The 22,355-nt window shown below is 40.0% G+C and overlaps 1 protein-coding gene across 2 annotated transcripts in view; it reads right to left on the bottom strand.

Moving 5' to 3' along the window:
• ELP2 (elongator acetyltransferase complex subunit 2) overlaps nucleotides 1–22,355 on the bottom strand; it is a 45,674-nt gene that overhangs the window by 3,436 nt on the left and 19,883 nt on the right. For both annotated transcript variants that reach the window (XM_056331678.1, XM_056331679.1), the window contains exons 11-19: nucleotides 21,720–21,851; nucleotides 21,093–21,242; nucleotides 17,780–17,968; nucleotides 9,184–9,250; nucleotides 6,886–6,981; nucleotides 6,700–6,757; nucleotides 2,624–2,696; nucleotides 1,989–2,175; nucleotides 271–395 (exon numbers count right to left, since the gene is read on the bottom strand). In XM_056331678.1, coding sequence (XP_056187653.1) covers nucleotides 271–395; nucleotides 1,989–2,175; nucleotides 2,624–2,696; nucleotides 6,700–6,757; nucleotides 6,886–6,981; nucleotides 9,184–9,250; nucleotides 17,780–17,968; nucleotides 21,093–21,242; nucleotides 21,720–21,851 — 1,077 coding nt within the window. The remainder of the gene's footprint in view (nucleotides 1–270; nucleotides 396–1,988; nucleotides 2,176–2,623; nucleotides 2,697–6,699; nucleotides 6,758–6,885; nucleotides 6,982–9,183; nucleotides 9,251–17,779; nucleotides 17,969–21,092; nucleotides 21,243–21,719; nucleotides 21,852–22,355) is intronic.

Below are 22,355 nucleotides of genomic sequence, written 5' to 3'. Positions count from 1 at the left end.
AGAAAAACTTAAGAGACCCCTGGGAGTTAGGTGCTTGTCTTACAGTATGAAAAAAGAATGGGAGAAAATCCAACTGGCCGACCACAGTCTTGTACATACATATTCAAACACTTTATTTAGCATATGAAAGTCTCACTGATATCTGTGGTAATACACACAGTAAGCTTTTTGTGTATTTATAGAATACGGACTCATTAGAACACAGTATTTGCTAATCTAAAATACATTTAAATAATTCTAGGCTTTTAAAATTCCTTTCATGTTAATTACCTTTTTGTCCCGACTGCCAGTAATAAAATACTTGCTATCTGGTGTCCAATCGCAAGACCAAATGATTCTACTATGAACAGCTGTATTTTTGTCTGTGTATGCACAGCAACTGAAGACTGGTGGTCCTGGAATAAAGCATACAGAGGAAAACCCTTGCTTCAACTACTTTACATATTAAAAGTAATGGTTTTACTTAGCTCTAGGTAAGAACTCCAGGAATACTCGGACATTATTCCACTCATCTTTAAAGCACTTGGGAATACTTAGCACCACATAAATATTTTTCTCCCCAACATTTATCACAGTGATACTTACTACCTGTTTAAGACTACATCAGTCAGCCCATAGAGAACTAAAACAGCAGTAATTGTTTTATCTTTTATGCACGTAGCTGTTTCAGGAGAATTTACAAGTCCAAGTATAAGACCTATACAAGTTTTTCATAAGAACGCTGACTTCAGAAGTTTTAGTATAGTGCAATGCTTACCATGTGTAGATGTACCCCCAATAATTTCACTACAGTTCCTATTTACCAGTAAAGCCCCAAGAGCTCCAATCAAAACGATCTAATTGTAAAGATTCATCTGTTCCCAAAGAGACAGGCTACCATTTCAGTATGCATACAATCAGGCAGTAAATCTGATCAGCAGATCAGTAAATGGGAATGCTTTTCCTAAGTAGAAAAGGCTGTCATGTCGGAGCATGGACTTTGAATAACCAATTCTTGGGATGCCAATACCAGCAGGTTTGCTGTACACTGATAATGATGTTCTCCATAGACAGAAAAGTTATTGACAAACAGATGAAAAGAGGATTTCTTCTACTTCCTATGGGAATTCATACTTCTTATCCTGAAACACTGTGTAACTGCTTTGACAATATGCCAGGCTTTAGAACAGAAGTCTGAACAGAACAGAAATCTCAAGGCAGGATACAACCAGACACTGTCTGAAGGGGCTAAAACTCACTGCCAAGTCTCGAGGAAAACTCTATAGAGACCAGTAGTGTTTATGTGTTATTAAGCCAACAGTGCAACGACAATTGTTTTCAGTACGAACATCTGTTCTAGGAATCCGTTAAAGGGTTCAACAGCAATCTCCTCATGATTTTGCAAGGCTCAAAGTCTAATTGAGAAAGTCAACTGTATCTTTACTATCGGCTCCTTTTCGAGACAGAGCCAGTCCTAGCCAAATTAATCAATTGTGCAGGATTATCAGAAAGCCACATCAAAGATAGAGATTAATCCTGTCAAGAGTCTCAGTGTCATGCCCTGCAAACAGGGACAAGGCAGCTCCAAGACATGGGTGTAGCAATGAACCTTCCAGCCCTGCCTGCATAGAACACTGAGATTAAGCTTTTTCTTGACAGAATACCAGTCTGCAGTTCAGACATTACACTCCAGCATGTAAATCTGAAACATACAACCATAAACAGAAGACAGGAGGATGAACAGCAGACTTCATTACATCCATCAATTAATAGCATTTAAGGCCTGATTATATTCTCCTCCACGTTTTAATTCCCATTCTAGCTTTCCTGTACACCATCAATTGCACTTCTTAAAGCCACAAGAGTCTACAACACTATTGATTCTTAAAAGTTGTAAGGACAATGTCCATTAAAATATTTCAGCAATTCTCTTTCAAATATTTTGAAGCCAAAAATATTGAACAAACTGCAAAGTCTTCAAATGTGTATACCCACTTCACATATCTTACCTGACTCTGATGAGTCTTGTTTCCTCCACAGTGACCAATTCCTGTCTCTAGAAACCGCTAATAAAAATTTGTCATTAGGAGAAAATGCCAGCTGAGTAACAGTCAGATTGTGATATGACAAACTCTGCAGTTTCTTCCAAGAAGCAGTGCTCCACAAAATAATTGCTGCATGTTCTTTTTTGGAAGCCTGTGTTGATGCAAAAAATACCAGTGAGAATTAATGAAAGCAAATATAAAAGATACATGTTTCAAAATACTAAGATGTTAGGAGGCTTGTTTAAAGGCTTGCAATCAAGTCAGAGTCAGCTTTTGTCGAGGAAGTTTCAAGATTGTTTCACTACTTTCTACTAATGCTAACAATATACCAGTAATAAAAGGTTTTATACCTAGATTTGTTAGAATTTATCTTACAAATATCTTCAAATGGATCATACATAATTTATGAATAATAACTTGTATGCATTCACTCTCACCTTTGCAAGGCAACTGTCACCTATACAACTGTCATCTACACAAAATCTTTCATGTTTAAGTGAAAGAACAGAATTCAGCCCAAACTGAATTCCAACTCATGCTCCATCAGCCCTAAAATCTGGTGGTACTTTTCACTAGATGGTGCTAGAATCTTTCCTTACCTTACACGCTGAGGCAATTACAGTGCTTGAATTATTGCAAGCAACACAGAAAATTTCATATCCGTGTCCATATCTGAAATAAACGTGAAAAGATATTTAACACATCATAGGCATTTCTGCAGTGTGCATCAAGGTTCTTTTTAAATCCCTTTGCAAACATGAAAGGTATCTGCCAGGAACTTCTCACCAGTGTTTCAGTATTATACCCCAAATAATTCCTAATAATGCTCAGCATTCAATTTAAACACCTGCATAAATTGTTTCACATTTAGGAACTGACTACAGAACAATCCCTCCAGCAAATTCCATAGTCCTAAAGCATCAGCACTGCAGAAGCTATACTAATGATTAATTAAGCAGACTAAAGTAGCATTTAATGTATTCTTATTCTCTTGTAAAGCCATTTTAACACTACCAATAAAAGTGAGAAGCCACATATTTGAAAATCACCAAAGAAATATACCACAAACATCCAGCTAAAGGATGCCTATTCTGTGAAGTACTGAAAGAAGATTTCTGAACTAGAGAGCAAGAATCACGTTGGAAAAGGAAAACAACATGGTAAGAAAATCCAAAACTTCTAGCTTTCTCCAGAAACACATTTTTAATCAAACTTTGCATGAGATCTGCTGGAATTCAAGCTTACATATCCAGACTGGGATTTAACTAATAAGCAGAAATACCACACAGACTAACACAAACTAAAATCAGTCACAAAACAGACTGGAAGTAAAATGGGAGATGCAATCTATAAACAGTGGGCAAATATCAGCTAAATAACATTGGCGGAGACTGGGGGGGTGGGGTGGGGTGGAGGTGGTGGTGGTGTGTGTTCCTTTGATTCCTAGCTCTGAAGAGATGGGCAGTTCTCTTAATAAACTCCTTCAGTCAGCAGTGTTGTAAATAAGCTCTGATATGAGGTTGATGTTCATAGGATTTCACCTGCAGCCAAAAGAGCCATCTGCTTAAATGACAAATTACTGTCTGTATCTGTTGAATGGAGCCCAGAAGAGTCGCTGCTGGGCATATTCCATAGGCAGCCTCCCACACTCACGTCTGGGGATGCACTGGCTTTTCATGCAGAGTAATTGTGCCTGGGCCTTCAGGGGGGAGAGGGACTGGTGGCTGCGCTTAACTGGAATGTTAATTTGCAAATTTGATTATATCTTGTAATGATGAAGGTACTACGGTGTGTCTTCCTCTTAATCTGCCACCAGCAGGAGTTTTATCATAATGCTTACTTTTAAAGCACATTCCTGGAGACTATTTTGTAGTAAAAAACATTGAAAGTCAATTTTATAAAACTGAAGAGTATTTATTCCATGAAAAATACAAATGTCCTGAAATTCAATGAAAGAAAAATAACCTGTGGAACAACCTGTAAAACAAGTCCTTGGTTACTATAGTTTTATCTCCTAAATGCAGTACTGAAAGACACTTGAAAGAAACATTTTGAGCTTCTGCATGCAACTTCGTTCTTGCTAAATAGAAGCATTAAAATGTAATTTTTCTCTTTAAGTTAAAATAAAACCTAAAACAATGTATTTTGCAAAGACACATGAGCAGGACTATCACAGGTCAGACTGACAACCTGTATAGCCCAATGCTGTCTCCAGTAAAGAGAGCAGAATTAGTGGCAATAGGAGATGCTGTTCACAAGCGTGGACGAGCCTTGCAAGTACAGAAGCTCCAGTACAACCCCTTCCCCTGCCCCCATACACAGAATCTGATCCCTTCATTATGTAGTACACCACCAAAAATACATTCAAACGGAGCAAAGCAATTGCATGAATGAATAATGAAGTGACATTTTCAAACACAAGTGATTTTGTCTTAGCAATGTACAATTCATAGCATCTCTTTTATATACAGGTGAACAGACTTTCAAAGTGTCCAGACAAATGATTACAGTAATTTTCTAGTGTCAAAAAGGATCTCTCAAAACTTCCAGGTGTATTTTATGAAATGCACATACATATAAACATATATTTTTATGTCAACACTCAGGCTTTAATCTCAGCCTGCTGCATATAAACTCTCTATGGTAATTTTCCAAGTGCATAAATAAAGATTAGCATACTCTCACAGGATTTATCATATTTTTATTTTAAAATTATTAGATTATGTAAAAAAATCAGCAAGTTCTTCATACTAAAACCTACTCAAGCAAACAATTTGCAAAACCCAACACTAATCCTTCAAAATTTGGTGTCAGGTTAGAGCTGGGAATATACAAATGTCAATGACAAACAAGCTATTTTTAGCAAGTCAGCTCCTCACACTGTTTTTCTGCTGCTATGGCAACTTGAAATCTACATTATGCAATTTCATGTTACTTCTTTCAAGATTATCCTGAGCAAAACCCCTGAAATTCTGTGAATGCTTTACATCTTGTTGCCCTTGCATAAAAGAATACCTATCATTAGCAGTGTCTCTAAAACCAGAAAAAGATTCTGAGATAACTCCCCTGAAGATCATAATAAAATGCAGTTATTTTAATGAATGCAGGATATAAAAGCAGATAGGCAGTACTCCTGTAGCAGAATATCCAAGATTAATTTCTCACTAAACTTCAAGAAACGTCAAAGGCAAACAAAAATTTTGGCCTTGACTCCTTTTCACTACTTAAAGAATCCTCATCAAACTACTTATGTGAGCGGGTGCATCAGCAGCCATAGCATGCTCAGGAGAACCAGTTAACCTAACAGAAACTACAAAATATGCTGATACAGTCTAACATCCACTGGCTTCCCTCCTAGAAACACTTTTGAATGCAAGCACAGTAAAAGAGCTTAAAAGCATTCAGAGAAGATTAACTGCCCAGTTGAAGGTACAGATGAGCTCTCACAAAACCTCCCACTCAGTCGAATTAAAGCAACCTGAAAACTGTTTTCCCAAAGCTTTTTATTTCCTGCCCTCCAACTGAAGTCACAAAATTGGGAACGTATAAAGGTAGCTGTAATCAGCAGCAAAGGCTCAATATCCTCCTTCTTCCTGCCTGAGACCACTCCTTCAGGAGATTCAGATAAAAAAACCCCCAAACATAAAAGCTTGAGATGATTAACTTATTTGTGCTACTTTGAAGACTAAAACTAAAACTTTGAAGATTGTAAAAGTGTAGCCTAATGTTACCGGGATCCTTAGGGAACAAACAGGGTGACAACCTTCATTTGTAAATTGCTGTCAATCTCAGAAAAGAAGGAACAAAGCACAGCTGAAGAATTCTAAAATCCTGCAACCTCAAAACAATTATTGTCATGGCCATGTAACTCTATTGCCTTTGCAACCCACAACCCACTCTGTCAGCGTTCAGTAGCCAAACGGGGTTTATAACCATCTTACTCAACAGTCATCACTTTGCTTTACCACTAGACACCGTATTTCTGCTGCCGCTTCCATCTATTGCGTCTTACAGATCTGTTAGGCTTTAGGGGGAAGCTCCTCCTTTGATGCCTCAGCCTTTACTTCCATAACAGAAAGACAAACTTAATCTGCAAGTCTGTGCTATGAAGTGGAAAGAAGCAGAAAACTCTCTACACAGAGAGACCTTCAGTATAGGCAAGGTTTTAAGCAGATGTGTTCAGCAGACAGACATAAACAAAGGCTGCAGCACGGAAAGACAGGCCCATCACATTCCAGAGCACAGATAAGACCATGAAAACATGCCACAGTTTCTTACAGCAAACCAGAAACCTTATTATTCTCTTGGAACAAACAGAAAAAAACCAAGGATTGGTGCCCTAAACAGACCTTCAAAAGACAAACATCAAAAGGGACAACGAAAGTCTGATCATTACAGATTCAAAATAATAAGCTTATGCTAAAAAACATACATATTTCACTGGTACAGAAACAACTAGGAAATAAAATTTTGTGGCACATCAATTCTGACTGCCATTTTCTGCATCATTTCCTAATTTTTATATATACAATTTATTTATTTTACAAGAAATACTGCACACAAAGTCAAATCAGGTAGTAAAACAGGAAGAATTACAAGATTAGACTACATTAATATGCTGCAATAGCTTTCTAGAAATTTTGCAAATTAATTGAAAAATAAAAATAAATCTTACAATTTCTGAATTTCAGGCCACAAGGTGTTCTGCAGCAAGTGATCCTCTGGGGGAGGTTCTAAAAGACATTTGTACAACATATTCAAATTTGGTACTAAATAATCTAAAAATCAGTTAAACAATACTTCAAGTTTATATCCAATGAACCTCATTCTCTATTTCCTACAACAGAAACTAATCTCATACCTGTAAGGATCAAGGGTTGGAAATAAACCTCAGGATACTGATTTGAAATGGAATTAAATGTTTCTTCATCCTCAGCTTGCTGAACAGCCATATCTCCTGTTCAAAGCAAGGACTTCATTAGCTAGAGAGAATATACTTGGCAGAAGGGAAAATATGAACACTTATCATACAAGTAACAAACCTCTATTGTTTTTATAATGTAAGTAATTTAAATTAGGTTTCTCTGCTTCCAGAGTTACACTAATATTAGAATCTAGTTATTCTAATGCACATGAGAATGAGAAAAGGAAATTTAAAAAAATAATCTAACTTTTGGACTAAATTCATTTTGAGGCTGACCTCTCTCCATCAGCACAGTCTCTTTCAGAGATTCTTGAAGAGACTTTGATTTACCTGAAAGAAGCAGTCACCAGGAGTTGAACCTGTGCTTCCCCGATGTTAAATCTTTCGTTCTGTATTTGAAAATGTTTAAGGTAAGAATCTCAGATGCAAGTGATGAATTCCTAAATTTAATATAGACACCTAAATGAAAAGCCATACTTGCAGAACTGTATCTATGATTTTCAAATTTCAGCAAAACTGCCAAGGGCTCAGCCTTTAGCTTTAAGCAAAAGTACCAGAAGTAACTGAAACTACTTCAGTTAATTTTAAGTTAAAACTCAACTCTGTCCTTCATTTTGAAGGTATTATTTTAAGAAAAAGGTACAGAGCTGGGGAACAGTTGCTCTCAGGCAGAATCTAATTTATTGCCATATACACATTCCAAATACAGCAGTTTAAAAAAGCAGGTTCAGAAAGACTATCTTCCCATTCATCCTGTATCCTCTCCCCTTGAAAATGAAATTAGCAACATTTGTCTAGTTTGAGACTGCTATCTGATCATCGCTCACCAGACTAAGCAACAAGAGAGGTCTGTGGGGCTTTAACCTAAGCCATCGGTGCTGACCGCACAGCGGACAACATTGGAAAATTTGACAGCTTTTCTACTTGTAGTGCTGCTTCTGGGTGTGCCACATGAAATCAATGGAAATTGGTTATTCTCTGTGTGATAATACTCTAGGAGAAGGAAGTCCTGCTCCCTGTCTCAGCAGAAGGACTCATGAGAAAGCAGAAAAAAAGTTTTTGCCATTTTTGCCATATTTTATGTGTTACTTCAGTTACAACTATTTTTCTCTCACAGAAGATTTAGGAAAATTTAGCTATATTGCCATTGAAGACCCTGGGGACAAAGCTTATTAAAATGCTTCCTTTTTTAATTCACACCTTCTGATAAAGCTTTAAGCAGAGAAAAAACAGGTCTGACCTAGTTTGTAGATTCTAGTATAAGTGCATTTTTACAAGAGACTTCATGAAATATCAGACTACCAGTCCGATCTCCAGTCTCAAGATAATACTCAGTTATGTTTATCATTCTAGACAGATGTTTGTCCCTCCTTCCTTGTTCCCACATAATGCAATCCCCATCACCTCTCCAAGAAATTCATCTGGTGCCTCACCAGCCTTTACAGACAGAACATTAGTTACTACTGGCTAACTAATTCTTCCTTCCTAAACACTTTCACAAAACACCATTTACCTGGAGGTTCATGGCTACTTTCACTGGAACTGAAAATGTGACTTATCCTCCTCAAAGCAGCATTTCTTCTATAAGCTTCTACAAGGGTACTAACATTTGACAAGAGTGTGAAAAGGACTCCAGAATGTAGCTTTGGAGGTCAAGGTGTTTTACAGAGCAACCACAAGGAGCAACAGGTAGTCTTCCTGTAACAACTCTGAACCTAGTTTTCACCATACTTGATTCAATACTATCTTTTTGGCTTTAAGTCATCAGTCTTAGGGTGGGAGAGAGTGGGTAGTGAGCAAAGGAACAGCACCAGGTGGGAGTATTCTAATAATATCCTGCCCTGGCTACTCCCAAACCCATCACAGTAGAGCAATGAACACCAGCACCCATGTGAAATTCATAAAGATCAGTCCACAGGAGAGGCTCTCAGGAGCACTGTGCAGACTGAGCAAGGTTACTTCCCACAGGGGTGTGGGACACAACAGGAAAGCAGGGAAAGAGCATTTTGGGTTTGCACAAGACATTAGGGGATTAGACCCTCAGGTGCGCTTTCTTTTTATTTTCAAGCACCATATTTAGGTGCTACCAGAGAATTAAACACTTTGCACATTTTTATTTCTAGATTCTAAACTTGCAGTCAAGCTTACAATGAGAGATCTAACAAAAAGATGTACACAAAAGCAATCGTTTAAAAGTTTCCACACAAAACCCACCACCATTATTTCTCATTTTACCTTCAAAAACAGCTTTATTGGACAATCCCAAAGCTGGCACAGTTGCACCTTCTGGAAGATCAGATGACTAGGGGAAAAAAAAAAAAAAAAAAGGTTACACACAAATTATCATGTACGTTCAAATTTCAAAGGCCACAGTTTAAAGAATCCCTGAGAGTGATTTTTCTAGAGAAGTGTAGAAGGCACTTTGAAAAACTCCCAACTCATCCAGAATATATCCTATACAAAATGAAGACCAGTACTCTGCCAAAAAAAAAAAAAAAAAAAGCATTTCTAAGGGCTCAGCTCAAGGGCTTTGCTATACAGCATGCACCTTCATTCCTAATTACAGGTTTTCTTCCAGTTTTGTTTATTCTAGGATATACATACTTAATGGATTAACTGAGAGCACTGCAGATTTTAACACAAAAGGATCGGGAAGTAGTCTGTTCTGGGGTGAAATAATAAAGCAGCATTTTGGAAAAGGGGATAGAGGATGAGTGCCTGTGCCCACAGCTTCAAACACAACTCAGTACATAGCAGAGAGATAGCGCTGGACTACCTGCCTGCTTAGAGCAGCAAAAAAAAGGCAAATAAATCACCAGACAGAAAATACTTCCATAAAGGTATGGGGGGAATGTCCTGGTTTCAGCTGGGATAGAGCTAATTTTCTTTGTAGCTGATACAGTGCTGTGTTTTGGATTTAGTATGAGAACCATGTTGATGACACACAGATGTTTTAGTTGCTGCTAAGCAGTGCTTGCCCTTAGTCAAGGACTTTTGGTTTCCCATGCTCTGCCAGTGAGGAGCCAGGAAGGAGCAGAGCCAGGACAGCTGACCTCAACTGGCCAAAGGGACATTCCATACCACAGACCATCATGCTCGGTATATGAACTGGGGGCAGTGCGTCAGTGCCTGTCGATCGCTGCTCAGGGACTGGCTGGGCATTGGTCAGTGGGTATTGTGCATCACTTGTTTCTCTTGGTTTTTATTCCTCCCTCTCTCTCTTCCCATTACATTTATTATAATAATAACAACAATAGTAGTAATAATATTTTACTTTATTTGAACCATTAAAATGTTCTTAACCTATAAGTTCTACATTTTTCCACTTCTCCTCCCCATCCCAGTAGGGAGCAGGGTAGGGGGGAGTGAGCAAGCAGCTGCGTGGTACTTAGCTGCCAGCTGGGGTTAAACCATGACAGTCCATGACAGACCAAAAAGGGTGCACAACATGGGGCTAGAAGGGTTGAGATAATGATAGATCTGACTACAGTGTGTTAAAACAAGTTTGGTACAAGTATTTATTGTATTGCTTTAATAATCAGTGGCCATAATGTCAATTTATTTGCTCTCGGATTGGTCTTGGAGTTGTGTTATGTCACACCTTACTTGCAGCATATGATTGCTGTTTTGGTCCAGCAAAAAGGTCCTTCGGGCCTGGACCAACGTCCTCGTTTTACTGTACTGTGTAGTGGTGGCTTGTGATACGCTGTGATCGTTGATCACGGACTGCGCACGCAGGACTGTCATCGCCTCTGGGCTACGGGTGCCATCTCGCGGGGACTATGGATCATTGCACCTTTGGCTTTTCCTTGCGGAGCTAAGCTAAGGGGGAGACATCTTCCCGTACCTTTCCCTTCTCCCACAGGCTAATTACAGAAGCGTTTTTATGACTCTGGAAAATTTTGAATATCCTTGGGCCGTTGAAACCAGCATATTTCTGGCATTGATCCTATTTCTAGGAACGCTGAACGTCCTGGTCAATATTCTGGCCTTGTTGAGAACTAATCAACTCGCTGCAGGTATTCCAGCTGCCACGAAAGGCACTAACAGCTGCTTCAATCCCCACGACAAGCACTACAGCTGTTCAAACTTCAGCAGCAGGCACTGCAGCTACTCAAAATCCAGCAAGTGGCACTACAACTTCTCACACCCTGGTGACGGGTGACACAGCTGAACCAGAGGACCAGCCTGCGTCAGTATCAGTCGTCCCTATACATCAGAACAAATCAACACAAAAGACGGCTCGTTCAGTAGAGGAGGATGAAACAGGGCCATTACAGGAACAGGAGGAAGAGGCAGAACAAGAGGTAACCACTCAAAGCCTTGCCCTGCATGCTGTAGGTTGTGCGAAAAGATTTTAGTCATCATCCAGGTGAGCACATTATCACCTGGCTGCTTCGATGCTGGGATAATAGGGCTAATAATTTGGAATCAGAGGGTAAGGAAGCCAAGCAGCTGGGATCACTGTCTAGAGAACGGGGCATTAACAAGGCAATTGGAAAAGGGCCACAAGTCCTCAGCCTCTGGGGGCAACTCCTGTCCAGCCTGAAAGAGTATCCCTACAAGGAAGATGTTATACATCGCCCAGCCAAGCAGACCACAATAGAGAGGTATCCAGTACCTGAGATTATTATGCTAGAGATTATTTATTATGACCCAAACAACACACAGTTACCCACAGATCCTGACGAAGCCCAATGCACACGAACCACGCGGCAGAAATTTGTACAGAACGCACCACCGTCATATGCCAACTCATTGACAGTCATGAGCTGGAGAGATGAAGCGGCACTGAACGTGGATGAACTGGCTTGCCAGCTCCACGAATATGAAGATAACATCCCTGCCTCCCTCACCTTGGTTGTGGAGGAACTGGTTCAGCAACTTGATGAGGATAGATTCTACTCCCCACCAGTATGGACCTGCATCTCGGCTATTAACAGGAAGTGCCCTTCTGCTCGAGAGGGAGAATAGAGAGGGTACACACCATGGGGTACCCTGTTGTTTTACATGTGGGACCACGGAAAGGACATAAGGAAGTGGGATGGAAAACCTACCTTGGCACTTGAGGTACAGGTACCTAAATTGCAAGAAAACCACTCACAAATGGGGGTTCTTCTAGGAAAGTTGCTGCTCCAGTCTCCAGTGGGCAGTGTCCCAGACAAAGTGGAAGGGCTGATCTTACTCCTGATCTTATGAAAAGGAATTCTAATGTGTTTTCACAAAAAGTGGGCAGGGCTGCTCCACTCTACAGCCACTCTGCACTGCTCACTACCCTGGTGGAGAATCGTATAACCAGTACTAGAGGGGCCCTGCCTCCAGCCAGGTGGAGGAGAGGGACAGACTCTGTGGATCCGATGGCCTGGCATGTCAGACCCACAGATACCAATGCATAGCGTACCCTAATGCCATCAAACTATAAAGGGGCAGAACCCATTTGTATTTCTGGAGTGACAGGGGGATCCCAACAGCTAACTGTATCAGAGGCAGAAGTAAACCTGACTGAAAACGAGTGGCAAAAGCTCCCCATTGTGACTGGCCCAGAGGCTCCATCCATCCTTGGCACAGACTACCTCAGGAGACCCCAAAGGGTACCGGTGGCCTTTCAGTATAGCTGCCTTGGAGACAAAGGAAATTAAGCAGCTGTCTGCTTTGCCCAGCCTCTTGGAGGACCCTTCTGTTCTGGGGTTGCTGAAAGTCAAAGAACAGGTGCCAATCGCTATCACAACGTTGCACTAGCAGCAGTATCACACCAACTGAGACTCCCTGATTCCCATCCATAAGCTGATTCATCAACTGGAAAGCCAAGGAGTGATCAGCAGGACGTGCTCACTCTTTAACAGCCACATATGGCCAGTGCAAAAGCCTAACAGAGAATGGAGACTAAGAGCAGATAATCACAGCCCGAATGAAGTCACACCACTGCTAAGTGTTGCCATACCAGACATGCTGGAACTTCAATATGAACTGGAAGCAAAGGCAGCCAAGTAGTATGTCACCATTGATACTGCAAATGCGTTTTTCTCAATCTCTTTGGCTGCAGAGTGCAGGCCACAATTTGCTTTCACTTGCAGGAGCACCCAATACACCCAGAACCGACTACCCCAGACATGGAAACACAGCCCTACCATCTGCCATGGACTGATCCAGGTTGCACTTGAATAGGCTGAAGATCCAGAACAGCTGCAGTATATTGATATCATCATATGGGGCAATACAGCAGCAGTTTTTGAGAAAGAGAATAGTCCAAATCCTTCTGAAAGCTGGTTTGGCCATAAAACGAAGCAAAGTCAAGGGACCTGCAGAGAAGATCCAGTTTGTCTACAAAGTAACAACAATGTTTCCACCAACCAGTAAGAAAGAAACACAAGCTTTCTCAGGCTTGTGCATTTTTGGAGAACGCACATTCCAAATTACAGTGTGATTATAAGCCCTCTCATCAAGTGACCCGGAAGAAAAATGATTTCAAATGGGGCCCTGAGCAACAACAAGCATTTGAACAAATTAGAACAAGCAACAGTTCAAGCAGTAGCCCTAGGGCCAGGCCAGACAGGGCAAGATGTAAAAATTGTCCTCTACACCGCAGCCAGGAAGAACGGCCCTACCTGGAGCCTCCAGCAGAAAGTGCCAGGGGAGACTCGAGATCAACCTCAGGCTTTTGGAGTTGGGGATACAGAGGATCTAAGACCTGCTATACTCCAACTGAAAAAAGATATTAGCAGTTTATGAAGGGGTACTGAAGAGCAGCTCCACCTGGCACCCTGGTTGCTGGTGCTGGGTTGGATGTTCAAAGTTTCCTCTACACATCACAAAGCTGATGCTACATGGCGTAAGCAGGTTGCACTGATCACACAATGAGCTCAAATCGGAAATCCCAGTTGTCCAGGAATCTTGGAAGTTATCATGGACTGGCAAGAAGGCAAAGATTTTGGAATGTCACCAGAGGAAGAGGTGACACATGCTGAAGAGGCCCCACTGTATAAAACATTGCCAGAAAATGAGAAGCAATATGCCTTGTTTACTGATAGGTCCTGCTGTTTTGTAGGAAAGCACAGGAGACGGAAGGCAGCTGTATGGAGTCCCCCACAAATCGCAGAAACCACTGAAGGAGAAGGTGAATCGAGTCAGTTTGCAGAGGTGAAAGCTATCCAGCTGGCTTTAGACATGGCTGAACGAGAAAAATGGACAATAGTTTACCCCTGTATGCTGATGTATGGATGGTGGCAAATGCCCTGTGGGGGTGGCTGCAGCAATGGAAGCAGAGTAACTGGCAGCAGAGAGGTAAACCCACCTGGGTTGCCACATTGTGGCAAGAGATTTCTACCTGGGTGAAGAATCTAGTTGTGAAGATACGTCACGTAGATGCTCATGTACCCAGAGTTGGGCCACTGAACAACATCAAAACAACCAACAGGTAGGATCAGGCTGCTAAGACTGAAGTGGCTCATGTAGATCTGGACTGGCAACATAAGAGTGAACTATTTAGAGCATGGTGGGCCCATAACACCTCAGGCCATTAGGGACAAGACGCAACAAACATAGACGGGCTGTTGATGAAGGGGTAGACTTGACCATGGACACTATCGTACAGGTTATTCATGAATGTGAAGCACGCACTGCAATTGAGCAAGCCAAGCAGTTACAGCCTAGCTGGTACGGAGGACAATGACTGAAACAAATACGGTGAGGCTTGGCAGGTTGACTGCTCCCACAAACCTGCCAAGGTGAGCACCATGTGCTCACAATGGTGGAAGCAACCACCAGGTGGCTGGAAACATCCTGTGCTACATGCCACTGCCCGGAACACTGTCCTGGGCCCTGAAAAGCAAGCCTTGCGGTGGCACAGTATGCCAGAAAGAACAGAGTCAGACAACAGGACTTTTGCCAAAACAATCTCATAGATGCTTGTGCCAAAGAATATGGCATCAAGTGGGTGTATCACATCTCCCATCATGCACCAGCTCCAGAAAAATCAAACAGTACAATGGGCTGTTAAAGACTACACAGAGAGCAACGGGTGGTGGGACCTTCAAACATTGGGATACACATTTAGCAAAAGCCATCTGGTTAGTCAACACTACAGGATCTGCCAGTTGGGCTGGCCCTTCCCAATCAAAACTTTTAAATACTGTAGAAGGGGTTAAAGTTCCTGTAGTGCACATAAAAATTATGTTCGGGAAAACAGTCTGAGTTATTTCTGCCTCGGGCAAAAGTAAACCCTTGTGTAGGATTACTTTTGCTCAAGGACCTGGGTGCACTTGGTGGGTAACATGGGGGGATGGAAAGTCCAGTGTGTGCCTCAAGGTGATTTGATTTGGGGTGAGAATAGCCAATGAATTAAGTTGTATGATGTTAATTGCTATGTAACACCATGTATTATCACTTCTATGGTGGCTATATGCCAATCACCACAGTGGGCACCTTGTGGCATCCATCTCTGCCACTCCAGATTTGGGGATTTGAACCCCGCTCCCTTTCAATCAAGAATGAGCTTTGATGAAACCAGACCAGCACAGCAGTGACGGGATCAGAACTGTCTTCAACATGCAATAAGCCAACACCACCCACCATCTTTGCTGCCCTGAAAGACTGTTACGACAGATGGAGCCCAACATCATGGACTAAATGAACTCAACAGACTTTTGAAGAGGGATGATCCATAGACTAAGGGGAACGATAACTGTTTTTATCAAAAGACAGAAAAGCTGATGGTGTATTGAAAAGACATACATGGTATGGAATAAGGGCCAGATACTGTCCTGGTTTCAGCTGGGATAGAGCTAATTTTCTTTGTAGCTGGTACAGTGCTGTGATTTGGATTTAGTATGAGAACAATGTCGATGACACGCAGATATTTTAGTTGCTGCTAAGCAGTGCTTGCCCTTAGTCAAGGACTTTTGGTTTCCCATGCTCTGCCACTGAGGAGGTGCAAAAGAAGCCAGGAGGGAGCAGAACCATGACAGCTGACCCCAACTGGCCAAGGGATGTTCCAGACAATAGAATGTCATGCTCAGTATATAAACTGGGGGGAGCTGGCTGGGGCCTGCCCATTGCTGCTCAGGGACAGCTGGCCATTGGTCAGCAGGCGGTGAGCAATTGTATTTTGCATGATTTGTTTCTCTTTGGTTTTACTCCTCTCTCTCCATTACAATTGTTGTTACTGTTATTATTATTACTATATTTTACTTTATTTCAATGATTAAATTGTTCCTATCTCAACCCACGAGTTTTACCTTTTTCTGATTCTCCTACACATCCTACTGGGGAGCAGGACAAAGGGAAGTGAGCGAGTGGCTGAGTGGTATTTAGTTGCTGGCTGGGGTTAATCCAAAATTTAGAAAGGGTAAGTGAACTTGGGGCCCTTTATGCAGAGATGGAAAAAGATTAGATTTAATAGCTGTAAACCCCCTTCCTTATGGTCTCTGAGAAGTTCAAAGAAAGACTGTTTTAGAGAACTGGATTAATAATTTAGCTGACAGCTTAAAATACTGTTATTTATCTAAGATGTTCATTATTTGATGAGAAAATTTAGGAGACACGCACATGTCTAAATCAAAAATGGTTCTTCATTATAACCCAAAGTATAATACGATCCCATGGATTTGAACTGAATATAATCCTACTCAACCTTTTTTGAATATAAAGCTGGCTTTTTTGGTTTTAAGTACTTCTTTTGGGAAGGTGCTTGAGCTAAATTAAGAAAAAGCTTACCCACTTTAATGAAAAATAGCATTCACAGAAAACAATTGCAATAAAGCTATATAAGAGTAGCTGTATCATCAGAGCTCATAAAGCCTTCCTCTTTAAACAAAGCCCATGTGAAACATTTTGTGGTATCATGAATCAAAAAATAGCATTCAGAGGAAAAGCTGATAAGGGAAGTCTACAAAAGGTAAAATAATGACATCTGCCAGCATTATAAAAGCACAATATTATTTGTACAATATCATTAATGGAAGTGCTTATGAAGTCTTATGGAATTAAATCACTAAACAGCTACTTATGTAACTTCTTGCTATCAAAAATGAATAGATTTTTTCCCAGATATTTCAATTGCTGAATGAAACAGAAAGGCTAATCCACCTCTGAGAAGCTGCACAGAAAACACTGCTTTTGAGCCAGAAATGCAAAGAGCATGCAAGGCGCTGTACAGAGGCAACTATCCTAAATGAGGTCTGCTCTACAAAATGCAGAGAAAAACAGAATTAGAACGTAAAGTAAACAGGGAGCAAACAAGGGACAGCAACTCTGCAGTCTTATCTTTCCACAGAATAGGAAAATATACTTATCCACAACTAAGAACTGGAATATGAAGGCCTCAAGAAAATTCCAATGCCAACAGGAAATAAAGAATGAGCAAGTACATATTTATAAATATTTAACAACTAACAATAGTGCTGAAAGCGTTATGCTATTTCCAAGCATACAATTAAAACAACCCAACACAAAACAATAATTACATCTAAATAAGACCACTATACCCTTAAATTAAGGGGAAGCACACTTCCAGGCTTATTGTTTGCTTTCAAATCAACACATGTGTACAGTAGTCTGCTTGGTCTGACTTACTTAAAATTTACCTACACTCTCTGCAACCTTCTGACACCAGGTCTCCAGTTTCAAATACAACATGTTTTATAAGACATCACCATAAAAATACATATGAAACAACACACATGGAAACAAATAGAAGGGAAAGGAAAAAACCAAAGTTAAGGTGTCAGAACTATTAAAAGAATTTTTATGGAGTTTAGCGCAATTTGACATTTTCTAAAGCATTTATTTACATGAAAGAGGCTGTCTTCACTTAGCATTGCTTTAGCACACTTACATGGGAGCACAGCTTCTCCAGTGGAATACCAGTGATGTTACTGAAATTTTCTATAAAATTCTTGGGAGCACGAAAAACTCGAAGCACTTTTTCATCTGCTCCTGACACAAACTGAAACCTGCCAATCATTGCCAAACAACGCATGTCGTATCCGTGTACTTGAGGCCTTGCAATTTCATGCCAGGTTACCTAAACGAACACACACACAGTAAAACACCATTCTTAACCAGAGAGGCAGCAAGATTTTGAGTTCCAATACAGTACTAATACTCTGCTTGCTGATCTTAACAAAAAGGAAAGCTAATAGCTTCTACTGACATTCATACAACTGACGTATGTGAGCATACATCAGTTAAATCCTATTTTTCCACCAAACAATTCCTGTAATTAGTAAACTATGTCCCTGCACAGGTATGTTTAAGGTATTTGCTTACCTTTGTTAGTAATGGCACATTGCGTTTATTGCGACTTCTTTATGCTAGATAGTCAGGAATAGGACATAATTTGCTTAAGCAATAGAAGGAGTATATGCTACTTGCTGCTTTCAGAACTGTAGCTCTGAAAGATCTATAAAAGGTAGCAACAATTAACTTGCTTCCTTCATCTGTCTTTCACAAAAGCACAGCAGCACTGCTGTCAGCAGGCTACAGATTCCTACTTCCCCCCTTTCTGTAAATACTTGATTTTAGTGAGAGCATTTAATAGAAGCTTTGCAAAAAACTGACAAAATCAGAACAGCTTCTTATAGGAAAAACATCTGGAAAATGCTGATGATTTTAGAAGTGTTTTCATCTGAAACATTACTTTTTTTTTTTTCTAGTTTCCTGAAATATTCATATCCATGCTTCAAGTACTAATCCATGAAAACCAGAATTAACAGCTAACCAGATATTAGACAAGTTATATAGTCAGACTAAGCAAAGAATATTCGCAAAAAAATGAAGTTATTCAAATTGCTTTTCTAAAAATCTAATTTATTCCACATATGAAAAAACTGATTCTTAAAAAAAAATGTTTTCTAGCAAATACACTTTCATTAAAACATTTTTAGTAAGTGTTATTTCCTACTACTCCTACATGATACTTGAGCTGGAAAAATACAGCCTGCACTTTTGAGTCAACAGCTAGCAGAATTAGAATTAATTCAATCAATTAGAATTGTATTAGAATAGTATTACAACGCCTGGAAAATTGCAGCCAAGACAGAACTTACATTGTATTAGATACCATACAAACATAAGGGAAGGCACTGTACTGACTTTGAACTGAACATATCACACTAAAAATTCAACTAAGTATGTCAAAGATTCTGACAGAACCTGAAGGGGATATTTGAGAGATTGTACAAAATCTCATGTTTTCACAATAGCTTGATTATCTTCCAATCAGGAAAAAGCACTAATTCTTTAAAAACAAACAAGCTAGCAAGAAACCCCACTTACCCTTTACTAGGTGCATCTTTGCATACTTTAGAACACAGTACATAACAGGAATGAAAAAAACAAAAAACTCAAACCCCAAAACAGACGAAAGAGGGCTACATAAGTCATTCAATGAGCTTCTTCCAGAAAAATCAGGCTGCAAATCTGCATGACAAATTGAAGCTGACTGTTATCCCTTTCTGATATTTGAACCCAGTAAAATATCAAAATTTGAGATTTTAAGAAGGGATAATTATTTGCATTTAACACTTAGTTCTCTTTTTATAGAGGAAAAACATGAACATTGAGCTGTAATACTAACTCTTCACAGACATCTGAACCATCCATTGTGTGCTGTTAAGACAAACATCAGATGTGACCTGTCGTAATTTTTCAGATGCTAAAGAAAGTAAGGCTTTTTAAAAGCTTATGTTACCTAAGCTCATGAGCAGCAGAACTAAGCACCTGGTTTTCAGGGTTCAGAAGTCCTGAACACATCCCTTCAAATGACCCATTTCTATCTCAACCCACTAACAGGATACTATAGCTTTCTCCCACACCCCATGCAGCAGCAAGTGTTGATGCTGCTTTGATTTACACCTGAACTAGCCTGGTGGATGCTCTGTGGCAGAAAAGGAAGGGGAAGTACACTAATACAGTAAGCACCAAACTTAGGTATGAAGACAGCAATCGCTCTGCTAATCAATTAATTCAAAAGTTTCAGGGGCAGCAGGAAAGCTGTACAGGTAAATCATACAAAGATTAGTTTTTCAGAAAACAGGATAAAAAATTAGCAAGCAGCAAACATAATAAAGAGTGGTATTTCAGTAGGTCACAGAACATGATACCGACAACTCTTTTGAATGTTGCCAGTTTTCATCATTTGCTAGTCTTAAGACTTTCCCTCCATATCTTTTCCACCCTCCAGACTGGAGGTTAGGGGAAAAGGCAGGGAAGCAAATTGGACATGACCTTCCTACAAGACAAGGCAAAGCTTAGCACCCGAGCTGGAATTGCCACCACTTCCGTGTGACCTGGAAGAAGGAAATCAAGGAATTGCTGCTCAATTCACCCTCTCAAAACAACAGAAGCTTTGGTGAGACAGTTGTAATAGCCACCCTTTGCCTCCCCCAACTAACGGCACAGCTTGCACAGGCCTTATATGACTTCAATCAGTCTAGTTTCTGCCAGTTTCCTGAACAGAACATTAGTCCTGTTCTGCCAGAAAAAGCTGTATTTGTAGATGAGAGAAATGCATGAGCAAGTATAAAAAGGAACTTGTGCATTCCTAGACAAGTTTTCCCACACCAAAATTTAGACTTATTTTGGAACACATAAAGTTATTCAGGAATAATTCTTCCTGAAAAGTTGCTTGCACAGGTACAAACTGCACTCATATAGTCCAGATACTCATTCCAGCAAAACAGAGTGATAAACAACATAGCGTAAAAAATACAGTGAGAACTTCGCTTAGATTAAGCTTGTGTGAAAAACACAACCAAAGTTAGGTTTCTTTATGCTTACCTGCAGCAGTGCTTAGCCAGGTGTTAAACAAGGGCAACAGATAATTATTAGAATCAGCCACATATTGCTCCTCCTGAATTACTGCAGAGCCTGGTTTTCAAGACCCTGGGAGAACACTAACCTAACTCAGAAATGGACTCAGGATTAAACAACAATCATGCTACATGATTATTAGAACTCTGCCACTAGTATTTTTAAAGTGAAAACAGCGCACACTGAACGATCAAGCCAAGCATTTACACAAACAGTTTTGAACAGATCTCGCTTGGGGAAATGTAAGGTTTGAGTTACAAGTTCAGATGACTTGTTCCAAACTCAAGAAAGACAAGACATCTTTAACAAGCTCACAAAATCTTTGAAGATCGTACCTGTGTCTCTTGTTTTCTTTTCCATGGAGCGAAGAGTCTAGTAGTTTGGTCAGAACCAACACTGATGATAAATTCTCCTTCTGGATCCCACTTTACATCCTCTACAGTGTTAAAATGTCCTGAAATCACAACTTGTGGAGTCCATTCTTTCTATTGAAGTCACCAAAGAAGTAAAGAGTTTTCAAGTGACTGATTAGCATATTCTAACCAAAATAAAAGTATCAATGTCCTTATTAAGAAAGCAAAAAAAAAAAAAGTCATTTGAAAATCGCAGATTATTAGAACTCAGTGTCTGAAGAGACACAAATACTGTTTTATTGCTCTAGCTTAAAAGAAACAGCTTACTGGTTCAGCTGCCACTTCTGAGCAAAGCACAACCACAAAGGAGTTCAGACTAATCTACTGACTTTATGGTTCCCACAGAGAAGCAACCAGCTTTAGAGACTGGCAGACTGCAATCTCCCTTCTTTGCAGAAGCCTCCTACAGAATTTTATATTCAGAGAAGGACTATTTCAATAATTAATTTTAAATTGTACTGTTACACTTTCCTATTAACAACAGAAAATACTTCAAGTGACATGTAAGTCATTCTTTTAAGTACTACTACTAATAAAAACCCAGCATACCTTATTAACTGTAGCCTGCTTCCAAAGGTGTAGTGCTCCATGAAAAGCATGAGCAATTATCATTGAACCATCTGGACTAAACTGGCAGTCAAAAAATCCAAGGGTATTGCCACCCACTTCACCTACCCGTACCTGAATGAATGATCAGAAGTGAAATATACATGAAAAGAGCCTTCCATTCGTATAAACTCATCCTAATCTTATGAGGTGAAAATTAAGCTGTAAGCAAGAGTTCGTATTACACACAAAAATACATTTAAAGAATATTTTAATTGCAAAGTTAAGCACTAAAATATGGGCATTCAAGCTGCGTACCACTTTAACTGAGCCTCCCTTCATAAACATCTCAGGATAAGATCTTGCTCAATCCCCCAAGAGAAAGAAAACAGTACAGTAAATGAGATACAGTACAGTATTTATGTGTTTCAGTCCAGCTTGTTGGATGCAACAGTTTCCTGTCATCTGTTGCCTTGCTACTGCTCTGTTGCACAAAATGGAAAAATGGTCCAAAGAAACAATAGTTCCAGTTACTCTTCCGCCCACTTAATTTCCAAGATTCACTACCTTATTTCCACTTCCCTGTTTCTCCATGAATCCCTGCGATTTGCTCCACATTCCTTCTGTGGCCTCTGTTTT

This window comes from Falco biarmicus, chromosome 3 (genome assembly GCF_023638135.1).
Source record: "Falco biarmicus isolate bFalBia1 chromosome 3, bFalBia1.pri, whole genome shotgun sequence".
Classification (NCBI taxonomy): domain Eukaryota; kingdom Metazoa; phylum Chordata; class Aves; order Falconiformes; family Falconidae; genus Falco; species Falco biarmicus.
Note: the sequence above shows the minus strand (reverse complement) of the source record. Positions and strands in the feature narration are given on the sequence as shown.